Source organism: Pollachius pollachius (genome assembly GCF_949987615.1).
Source record: "Pollachius pollachius genome assembly, chromosome: 17".
In the NCBI taxonomy this organism is placed as follows: domain Eukaryota; kingdom Metazoa; phylum Chordata; class Actinopteri; order Gadiformes; family Gadidae; genus Pollachius; species Pollachius pollachius.
The window spans coordinates 13,805,328-13,817,705 of NC_136950.1; the positions used below are offsets into that span (position 1 = coordinate 13,805,328).

At 45.3% G+C, this 12,378-nt stretch overlaps 1 protein-coding gene across 1 annotated transcript in view; it reads left to right on the plus strand.

The window, feature by feature from the left end:
- The window catches only part of ctnnd2a (catenin (cadherin-associated protein), delta 2a), a gene marked incomplete at both ends in the record, with an annotated part of 202,027 nt that overhangs the window by 64,056 nt on the left and 125,593 nt on the right, over positions 1–12,378 (plus strand). The window contains 2 exons of the mRNA XM_079754879.1: positions 8,477–8,511; positions 10,076–10,180. Coding sequence (XP_079611005.1) covers positions 8,477–8,511; positions 10,076–10,180 — 140 coding nt within the window. The remainder of the gene's footprint in view (positions 1–8,476; positions 8,512–10,075; positions 10,181–12,378) is intronic.

Here is a 12,378-nt window from a genome sequence, read left to right on the forward strand (position 1 = left end):
ACTTCTCTCCGTCTCTCTCCCTACCCACACCTCTCTCTCTCTCCCTTTCGCTTTCTCTCTCTTTACCTCCCCACCTCTCTCTCTCTTTCTTTACCTCCCTACCTCTCTCTCTCTCTTTATCTCTACCTACCTCTCTCTCTCTGTACTTCTCTCTCAACCCTATTCTCTCTCTCTTAGTCCCCCTCTCTCTTCTTTTTTTCCTCTCTCTACTTCTCTCTGTCTCTCTCTCTACCGACCCCTCTCTTTCTCTACCTCTCACTCTCTACTTCTCTCTATGTCTCTATCTCACTTTCTATCTATTACTCTCTTTCTACCTCTCTACTTCTCTGTCTCTCTTCCACTCTCTCTCACTTCTCTCTACCTCTCTCTTCTCTCTCTTTACCTACCTACCTACCTACCTCTCTCTCCCTGTTTACCTCCCTACCTCTCTCCCTCTTTACCTCCCTACCTCTCTCTACTTCTCTGTCTCTTTTCCACTCTCTCTCTCACTTCTCTCTCTACCTCTCTCTTCTCTCTCTTTACCTACCTACCTACCTACCTCTCTCTCCCTCTTTACCTCCCTACCTCTCGCTACTTCTCTGTCTCTCTTCCACTCTCTCTCTCACTTCTCTCTCTACCTCTCTCTTCTCTCTCTTTACCTACCTACCTACCTACCTCTCTCTCCCTGTTGACCTCCCTACCTCTCTCCCTCTTTATCTCCCTACCTCTCTCTACTTCTCTCTTTACCTCCCTACCTCTCTCTCTCTTTACCTCCCTACCTCCCTCTACCTCTCTCTTTACCCTCTCTCTCTCTCTTTATCTCCCTACATTTCTGTCTCTCTTCCTCTGTTTCTCCCTCAGCAGTAATGGTGCTGAATGAGTGGGGCGCAGTGTTGCTGGTGGGGGCAGTGAGGGGAACTTGATGGCTAAATCACGGGTTAGATTATCCACCAGAGGTTCGGTCCTTTCAAAAGGCATCAGCTGTGCTTAAGCCCTTGCCTGCGGTTCCTGCCACTGCCTCCACCCCTGTTCCCGTCACTCTGACACATCCTGCATGTGTGGCTCCCTGGCTCTGGGGTTTGAGCTACGGCCCCGTGACCGTGCCTGTGAGTCTTCCAGTGAACCACACGTGTGGTCTTGCGTTTGCGTGCGGATCTTTTGTTGGGGGAGGGCTACTCGGTGAACGGTGATACCTTGTAGTGATACAGCCGGTGATGGATAGCTTGAGAAAACAGCTCATTATATTGTGTTGACCTATATGATCTCTAGTTAATTACATTGTGTGACTGCCATTAGTATCCACCGGGATAAGAATCAGGGTTTTAAGTGTCATGCAGTATTTGGTCAATCCATCATGGTGAAATCGGGGCTATGCATGCAGGGTGTACGGCAGACAGCAATACATTGAACCCTGTTATAGTTTGACTCCTAAGGTCGTGTAGGACATCTGTCTGGGGTGGAAACAAGACATTTATTGGCCACATGCAACAATCCCATCAGTGGATTAAGAAGGATAATGTATTGACGGGGTCACATCTCGGGCCATAAATGTGAACACCACTCTCAGTGATACACCATAAATAGGACCACCACCCGCTGTCCCTGTGTCAGAGTGTCGGGCTGACAAAACACACACACACACACACACACACACACACACACACACACACACACACACACACACACACACACACACACACACACACACACACAATGTCAGGCTTCCCTTCATCAGTAAATTATGCATGGGGGTGGTCTGTTATTATCTGTGGCGGTGCATAGCCGCAATGACCCACCTATCATAATAACTATAATAGCCCGGTGATTTAGCACAGCAGCTGTTACAGCCGAGGCTGGCATCGCTAACAGGTGCTGTGTCTCAGCGCACCGGGTTCACACGTATCACGGCAAACACTTAGACATGTTTATAGGTGACTGTGTTGGGAAAACACACACGCATGCATGCACGCAAGCACACTTACACACATCTATATCTGCAAACACCCTCACACGCTTACAGGTGAAGAAGCATAAACCTCCCCCCACCCCCCCACCCCCCCCCACCCCCCCCCCCCCACACACACACACACACACACACACACACACACACACAAGCACACACAGACACACACACACACAAGCATAGATTACATTCCACTTTAATTGCTAGATCTATCGCTAGCCGGCCAATGCTAGTCAGGCAGCTGCTGCCTGTAGCCGTAGGAATCAAAGGGCTAGGTGCAGGTACAGCAATGTGATGGTTTCTGGTTGTGCGGCAAATGAATGAGTCGAGCACGGAGGCGATGGCACCACGCTATGGAGACATCTGCATGGAGAATGTCAACACTATTGTATGCCATAATCCTTTGTCTTCTTGATGAGAATGAGTTGTCAGTCTTCAGCCTGAGCAAGTCCTTCCACTGTTCAAGCTGTTGACGTCAACGTTTCAATTCAGCCTGGACCGTGCTGTCGAGCTGCCAGTCATCTGCAGAGCACCAACACAAGTTTGTCCTCAGTCAGTAGTCTAGATACACACACACACACACACACACACACACACGCACACGCACACGCACAAACACTCCTGGACGAATAATACAATATTAAAAAGTGGGGTTTGGAGGCAGTGGTTACGCTCTGAGGTGCAGACTTACACAGTGCATGCACAGCAACACTTTGATGAAACATGCCTTCTATTAAAGTGCTTTGCATGTGTTCTGACATTGTTTAATGTGAACTGTATTCTTTGTGTTCGCCTCGCCTCCCCCCCCCCCTTGCAGCACAATAGAGACAAACTTCCATCCACATCTCTGTCTATCTCACTCTCTCGCTCGCTCTCTCTCGCTCTCGTTCTATTTCCAAGCCTGTCTCTCTCTCCAAGTTTCTCTCTATCTCTCTTACCCACACAAACAAACACACACACACACACACACACACACACACACACACACACACACACACACACACACACACACACACACACACACACATACATACACACATATTATATAAGTACACACACACCCATTTGCAACATCCTCCCCAACACACAATGATAGGGGGCCATAGATGCCCACAGTTCTGCTTTTGATTGACAGTTTGCCGCTACGTTGACAATCTGTCACTCTGACAATTATTAAGCAGAACATTGTTGTTTTGACACCAACGGGGAGATGCGGGTCTCTCAAAGACAAGATGGCGCTTCAAGAAAGATGGAGTAGTTCTTCCAAAATATGGCAGGCACAGCTGAGTTGTGCACTGTAAAATATCTTACGGTATATACATATATTATGTTGTATAATAACAATGCTTTTCCAGAATGTTTGACAGTCGCATATATTGTAGTGCGAATTCATGCTAGCATTCATTATTACAAGGATTCTTAAGCTTATTTTATGGCTATGGCCTATGGCCCGTATCAGGAAGGTGAACTTGTGATCAGGTTTCCCAGAATATTTATCCTTGAAGTTACACAATTTCTTTGATTATTCACATAGTACAGTGTACTAGCGCAATCATGACTTGTACATGTAAAATCAACCGTATGCAATCAACGTCTACCGTTTATTGAGACAAAAAATGAAAAAAGAGAAAAAAGTGCTGTTAAATATATTATTCAATGCGTCTATGTTTTTAAGCATATACCTTTGGCGTTGTGTGGAAAGGCACTTAAGCAGATTAATCCAACAAACAACAAGCCGGTTGGGGGCTGGAGTGTTTCCTTTTTCTCTGTTTCTCTTCCAAAATGTGTTCAAACAACAGGAGACGCATTTAATAATCTGTTCTAACAAGGCAGCACGCCATCCTTCTTTATCTCCGCTCCACCGGACCACCCGGCCGCGCGTGTCTGTGTGTGTCTGTGTGTCTGTGTGTGTCTGTGTGTGTGTGTGTGTGTGTGTGTGTGTGTGTGTGTGTGTGTGTGTGTGTCTGTTGAGGTGAGAGGCTTCTTCCCTTTCTTGAGCCCTCCTTCCACACTAATTATTGGTTTATGCGCACTGATAAATGGCCGCCATTAGAGCGATAGGGCAGCTTCCTCCATTACGCCGCCATGCTATGGAATCGGGCTAATTTCATCGAGGTTATTAATGTGCCGATCAACACCTAATGTGTTCTCTGAGAAACACATTGATGGCTCCCTGTTTCCCACCCCACACCCCAGCCAACACTGTACACATCCCTGGGGCTCATTCAACCCCTGCTTATGTTGCAATAAGGAGGCCAGGGCAAACAGAAAAAGTATTGGGTTTTCGGTCGGTTTTGGCGGGAGGTTGCATTTTGCCAGGTCACATACAGAGTGCTAGCTTTTTTAAAAGGATTAGACTTAGTTTCCTCCGCTATTTAATGAAGTATATCGTCTACGTTTCCCTGAACACTGTAGTCAATATGGATATAATTTTGGAACGGTTCAACATAGTTTCCTCCTTTATTTAGTGGAGTGTATCGTCAAGTTCCCCTGAACATTGTAGTCAATATGGATACCTAGCATTTTGGAAGGTCTCAACGTATTTTCCTCCTATATTTAATGTAGTGTATCCTCTGCTGCCCCTGCGACCCACCCCAGATAAGCGGTTTGACGATGAGAATGAGGATGAGGATATCCTCTACCTTAACCTGAGCATTGTTGTCAATGTGGAGAGCTAGCTTTTTGGAAGGTCTCAACGTAGTTACTTCCTATATTTAATGTAGTGTATCCTCTACCTTAACCTGAGCATTGTTGTCAATGTGGAGAGCTAGCTTTTTGGAAGGTCTCAACATAGTTTCCTCCTATATTAAGTGTGGTATTTGTTTTACATTTCACTGAACATTTCAGTCTATTTTGGCTCCCGTTATATATTCTGTCAATGGTGGAAGAATCCCAGGACTGCAAGCCAAGCACAGCATTTAGTCGACGCAATGGCAATTTTTATAGTGTGTTTATGCCAATTTAAAAACTGGTGCTTAAGTGTGTGTGTGTGTCCATGCGTGTGCACATTTGTATGCAAAAGGTGCGTGCATGTGTGCATGCATGTGCACATTTACATGTGAAATGTGTGTGTGTGTTTGTGTATGCATGTGCACGGCTGCTGTTCTGTAGCTTAGTGAGGACCCTGTAGTTTAGAGGGGAATTTGTCTGCTGCATGATAGCCAAAGTGGTTACCCGATACACTCTTAAAAGTCCAGTTCTTAATGCCTTCCTTTAATAGAAAGCGGTATACTGTTGCAATCACAACATGAGCCCTATTCAATGTTGTATTGTGGGTAGTTAAACTATTTTCAATAAACTTGTGAAAATGTCATGCTCTCCACCTTCACCCCACTATGCCTCGACCGCTTTACTTTCTACATTTAGCCTCATTCACCTGGCAAGCTTTTGATTTATTTGTGGTGTCAAAAAGTGTGTGGGTGTGTGTATGTGTGTGTGTGTGTGACTGAAAGCCTGTTTGTGGAAGTTTCTGTGTGTGTGGATGTGTACTGATTGGTGTTTGTGTACCAAGTACCATTGTCTGTGCCAGTGTTTGTGGGGGGTTTTGTGTGTGTCTGTGTGACTCTGCCAGTGTCTTCCTGTGTGTGTGTGTGTGTGTGTGTGTGTGTGTGTGTGTGTGTGTGTGTGTGTGTGTATGTGTGTGTGTGTGAGTGCCTGGGTCTGAACCTCTACCAGTGTTTGGGTGTACCAGTGTCTCTGCCAACATTTATGTCTGTTTGGGGGTGTGTGTCTGTGGCTATCTTTGTGATTACGATTGTGTGTCTATCCCAGTGTGTACGTGCGTGTTTGTATGTGTTTGTGTGTGTGTGTGTGTGTGTGTGTGTGTGTGTGTGTGTGTGTGTGTGTGTGTGCGTGTGCGTGTGTGTGTCTATTCCAGCATCAGTATATGCCTGTGTATGTGTGTGCATGTGTGTGTGCGTGTGTGTCTATCCCAGCGCAAGTATGTGCCAGCGTGTATAAATGTGTGTCTGCCTTTGTGCCAGTGAGGCTGCCTCTGAGGGTGTGTGTTGAGGACAGTAGAGGATAGCGTGCACAGGGCATAGAGCTGTGTAGTTGGTGTTGGCAGCGGGGGGGCAGTGGCTCAGAGCGTGGAACACTGACACCACGTCTCACAACGCCGGACCCCCAGTAACCGAGGAGCCGGGGGTGGGGGCGGGCTACGCTGCCTAGCAGAGCGTGAGCTGTTGAGAGGCAATGTCGCAGAATAATGCGCTGGTTCACAGCTCTACCGCATCCTTCTAGGATGTAAAGGCCCTCTTCCTCGCTCTGCGGCTCCTGCCTTCCTCTCGTCTCTGCTCACTGTCTTTAGAAGTGTGTGTGGGTGTGTGTGTTTGTGTTTTTGTGTGCGTCTGTGTATGTGCACGCGTGTGATTCTCCATGTGTGTGTGTCTGTGGTGTATCAGTGTGTGAATGACACCGCAGTCATCTGACTCTTACCTCCTGACTCCTCGCTCACCCCGCACCCCTTACCTGCAGTGCATGAAGGGCCCTGGCCTCAAACTGTTGGACAATTAAAAACTTGCCGCATTAGAAAGTCCCCACGCGCTTCAAGTGAGGTGTGCAGCGACCCTATCACTGTTTAATTCAACCTTTTCCGTTTATTCCGATGGGTGTGTTGGCTTTTAAGCTGAGTGTGCAAGACTGGCCATTTCAGTGGAGTCCTCCCTTTTTCCCCGATAATTGAGTTATGTCGAGGTCACACACACCTGGAATAGGTGTGCGGTGTGGGGTGTGTGGCGTGTGATGAAGCAATGCCGTGATTCGGTTATTTTCCCCTCTCTCCTCCTCCTGGTCGCCGCGCGTGGGAACAAGACGATAACTTGGTAGCGAGGCTGTGCTTTAGGCGATGGCCGCCCCCCGTCGCAATCGACTATTCTACCTTTCCGGCGAGCCTCAAGGTCCACCTAGAATAATCTCCCCATGCTTTCTAATTAATACTGACCTTTAGCTGCTTAAGATGGTAGCCGCTGCAAGCTCAGGAGATGTAACCAGCTAGTAATTGGTTTCTCATGCCATTCAGGGGGCCCGGCACTGCAGTGTCCCTCCCGGGTAGCACAACTCATCACGGGTTAGGTGCCGGAGCGCGGACAGTGAGCGGACACGTAGCCCCCGGGATTGTTCACAATAATCCAGCGTGGAATCTGATCAGAAGCCCACCAATGACTTGTTTAGAATGGACCCCCGGTTCACCCACCTAAAACACGGTCTCATCACTGATGCGATACACTGGTGTGTGTTTGTTTGTCTTTCGTTCGCTGTGCTTTATTTCTTTGTTTTTAGTTTGTCAATTCTGTCCTTTGTTTCATTCTTTCGTTGTATGTTTTCGGAGTGTGGCGCCGGTGTGTCTTTCTCCCAGGAATGAGCCATGCATCTGTGGCTGCGTGTGTCTGCTGTAGGAGCCTTCTCAACCTCCTTTCATTAATAATTAACGTCTCCAATCAAGAGCAATTTACACAGACTATATGTAAATCTGTAGACTTAATAGCGAAACGCAATTTCACAGTGATTTGAGGAAAAGTCAATTTCCCCATAACCTTGCATTTGCATGTGTTCTCTAATCAGGCCAGCAACAGGCAAGCCGGGCCACTTAGGTGAGCGTCAGATATGTAATTCAGAGTGGGAGAGCCACGCAGGGAGCATTTGGTTACCAAATTGACCCGCAGCATTCAACAGATAAAATCAATGACCCGTCTCTTTAAACGAATGCTGTTTTTATAGACTCTGAGTTTATATTGTTTGGTATTACACGGCTCCGTCACTTGTTAACGCAGCGAAACAAGTTGTGAAATTACACACACGCTGGCATGAACGCACGCACCGACACACACAAACACACACACCGACATACACACACACACGCACACAAACAGTGGGGCAGATGTCAATTTAAACAAGATGGGTTTTGAAATACCAAGCAGCCATAAATATACAACACAGGCTCAGGCAATTTCATCACAGACCGTGAGAGAGTTTGGGCTGTGTGTGTGTGTTGGATTAACATTTTGATGGTGTTTTTTATTAACCTGACCTGGGTCTGAATGAATTAAATAGCATTTTGATTCATATCGATAATATATACCATACTATCACGATTGATTGGTGAATAAATTGAGACTATTACAAAGGTGGGAACATTTTTGTGTGTGCATGTGCGTGTGTACCTGTGTGTAAGTGTGTGCGTGTGTGTGTGAGAGTTAGTGCGAGAGTGTGTATTCAAACACACATTCAAAACACAACACATAAATATAATTTCCCTGAGCAAGAAGAGTCCATCTGATTTGAAAGCTATACTGTTTACTGGAGGTGTATACACACAGCAAATTACTAGGCAACACGCTTCGCAAACGTAATAATTAAGATAGATTGAAGGATAATTACCAAGGTACTGATTATCATTTGTTCAAAGTCAATAATTATAATTTGACCTAAAATTGGTAATTTTCATAATCATTCCCATCCATGAATAAACACTGTTAAGCTAATAAAATTGCCTCTCAACCTCATTTTCTTCTCCTTCTTCTTTCTCTCCTGCAGTTCAGCCGATGAGCAGTTTCGCTGGAACACACAAGGCAAAGGTCAGAATGATTTTTTTTGTTACTCCCTGTGCAAGGCTAACTCATGTTCCAGCGTACAAAGTCAATCATTCATGAATTCACTCACTCACTAATAATAACACTCATTCAAAAAGCTAAGCTATGCATCCTGTTGTCATGACGTCAACTAATCCGCAGTTCCTTACACACACGCAAACACACACACACACACACACGCATGCACGCACGCACACGCACACAGGCACTCACCCGTGTTGCTAGAACCACCGTTGCATGAAATCATTTCAAAGTTTACTTTCCTGGTATTCCTTGCCTGCTCAATATAAAGCGCATTACCGGGTCTCTAGTAGAACATTACATCATGTATTTCGCTTGTAACCCACATAAGTGTGGGAGAAAATAACAACATAAAAAAATAACAAATCAAATTGTATCTTATACCACACTCTGATAAACAGAATCGATAGGGCTGTGTGTGAGGTCTGAACACCCCCGGCAGTACACCGGGTGTGTGCGCGTGCGTTGGTTAACTTCATCGCCTAGATACGACCATTACTTAGTTTTTAGTATCTGATTGAAGACAGAGACATCTTTCTTTTTCAAACGCAATGCCAGCAAACCTAGTACTAATACATGGGGGTAATCACTGTCCTTACCTCCTGGGTTGAAGGGAGTACAGCCACACACACATGCAGTACACACACACACACACGCACACACACACAAACACAAACACGTATATTCACACAGTCATTTTTTTATGTGCTAGGTTGACGTAAAAGGCCTTGGTTGGCACATGCAGTCGATTGTAATCCCTAGTTTCTAATCTCCCCGTTGTGAGAATATCCCAAACATTGTGACATCACACACGCACAATCATGCTGGTACACACACACACCCCCATACAGAGGTGCTCTGATGAAAGCAAGCGGCATGGGGCTACACAGGACAACTTCATTTTCAGTCAGGCAGCTCCAGGGGCAGCCCTCTTGCCTGCTTGGGGTCTTCGCCCATGCTCTAATCCCACACACCAGCACCACCTCAAAGCTGCAGCTCACCACCTATGGATGGTGTGGCACAGAGGAAAACGATCCATTGTCAGAGTGGCCAAGGGATTGAGGTTATAACCCACACTGATTTAATTTCTTTAATTTCTTCTCCGATTACACCGCATATACTCGTCATCTGTTTGTCTGCCACTCTTCTGCTTTCCACCCTTTACTTTTTTTCCTGCTAACTTATTGGATACCCTACTGAAATGCATCCCTTTATTTTAATTCCACGGCCTCCTCTCTGTCACTCTTTCTCTATCTCTGTCTACGACTCTCTCTCTTCTTTCTCCCTCTCTCTCTTTCTCTCTCTCTCTCTCTTTCTCTTTCTCTCTACTCCCTTCTCCCTCTGTATTTTATTTTTCTCCACTTTCCATCTCTTTTACTCTCTCTTTCTCTCTGTCTCGCTGTCTCTCTGTCTCTCTCTCCCTCTCTTGCTCTCTACTCCCTTCTCCTTCTGTATTTTTTCTCTAATTTCTCTCTCTCTCTCTCTCTCTCTCTCTCTCGTCCGTCCCCGTGGCGCTGTGCAGCAGATGGACAGAAGGACATAGAGGACGAGTTGACCACTGGCTTGGAGCTGGTGGACTCTTGCATCCGATCCCTTCAGGAATCGGGAATACTCGACAACGAAAAACGTAAGCTCAACAGCGTTTCCCAGATGTGGACAGGTGTCCGGGTAATATGTGTGAGTATGTGTGTGTCGTTTGAGGCGAATGCCTTCTGGTATGCCACTGTCTCTTTGGCTGTTTGACTGCAGCTGAAATGTGAATACTTCATCTGACAAAATGGAGCCTTCCACGTAAAACCTAAGTCCAACTGACAGACCGGCTTCTTTGTCAGGTTCAGGTCTTTTGAAAAATGATACAAGTCACCAATGCTTTCTTAATGCTGTTTAAAATTCCAACTCCTTGGCCCAGAATCATCAAGCAACTATGTTATATCACACAATGGATAATTTTCAAAATAATACATGTTATGCACTTCTTATTTTGTGGTAAATAAGAAGACCCAGAAGACAACACAATACAGAAGTATTTAAATTATTGATCAGGCAGATATTCTCGCTTCAGTCCTCATTAAGCTTCTGTTTCAGCGGCACAGTTGGTCTACCAGGAATTAACTGTTAAGGTTTTATTCCGTCCATAAACTTTAAAGCCTGGCCCAACACTACACCACTACACAACTAAAACTCAGGGACTGTGGGTTCTATGATAAAAAAACAAAAAGAACATTGCCTGTTACAAATCCCTTCTTCTGATTGGACGAAATATCCATGCAATCAAAATTGTAAGTGATGTCTCTTGGCTTAATTTAATTTATAAAGAATTAGTTGGTTCCTTATATATATATATTGTTTTTGGTCCACGACGTTAAGCCTTCACAGTGGAATCATTACAGTTAAATAAGTTAGTTTGTTTAATAAAAATACATGCCATCCAAATGTAACAATACAACGGCAATGGCAGCAGTCCAAGTATTATCTTGGACTTATCTTTTGGACGCAACTTCCATTACCATATTTGGTCATGGAGCTGCGTGACCTTTTCGCTTATAAGTTGAGTTACCCTCCACTCGGTGAATCCACTTCTATCACAGATAATGTATGCATGGGATGATTAGAAAGAAACCAGGCTATGGGTTGTCGCTAAATATTCCTGGCATTTGCTTTCGAAGGGTTATCGCTACACAGGAACACTGTGCTCCCGTCGTTTTGGGCTAATACTCACTGGCCTTTGTGATAGCTCATACTTTGGTAATGAATGGCATTTTAATAATAAGGTGGCCGTGCACTTTGCTCAGTGAATTCTCTTTGGAAAGTGAATAATGTGTGCCGAACCGAAGCCTGGCACTCCTAATCTCGCAGCTAAAGTTTGAAACAAACTTCCACCCAACCTGTATATATTCATAGAACTCGGGTACACTGTAGCCGTATTTATGTACCCACAGGTTTTGGTGCTGTAATTCCCTCCACGCTCTCTGCACTACCTCCGGGTTTATGTTGTTGTTTTCCTTCTCTCGCTGTGGGAACTCTGTGTTTTTTTCCAGAATTAAGCCGCATCTTCGTAAACCCTAGAAGGACTACTCCTCAAAAACCCCCCACCGCCCGGTGCAGCCGTCAAATACACACTTTAAACTCGCCAATGTTACGGCGATGTTTCGCGCCTCGTGTTTGATCACAGGTGCAGAACCAGGGAGGCGTTTCGGATAATATGATTGTGACAGTGTTTTTTTTTTTCATCCCTGCTCCATCCGCACACGAGCCACGCTCAGGGTGGCTCCCCTCTCTTTGCTCTGAACAACTGTGCTGCTCTTCCCTCCGTTCTCAGAAATGGGTCTCTGACCTAAACCCATCGCAGCATGAGCTTTCAGAGAGATTTGACACAGTTTCCTGTTGCCCCCTAAGAGCATTGTAAACCGCTTAGGAATATAGGGTGAACCGTTGGCGTGTGGCATTCTGTGAAAACAGGTGAAAAGGTACGAAAAGGCGTCGGAATAAATCTACGTGTGTTCATGTTATTCTCAAATTGCGTAAGCATGCATAAATATTAAAGCAGAAGGACACAAGCTCACACTCTAGCACAGGCGTATTTTTCCAAAAATAAACTGGGTAAATACACACTGAGATATTTCTTAATGCTGTTTAAAAAGACTTATCAAAAGAGAAAATCTATTGAAACCATACTACCAGTACATTTCTAGTCCCAGCACAAACATGCAGTCGCAAGCTCATAGACACTCACAACCAATAATAACTGCATGTGATCTCATTTTTCTTCTTCGACATGCATTACTATAGATCAAGACATGCAAACACACACACTCCAACACACAC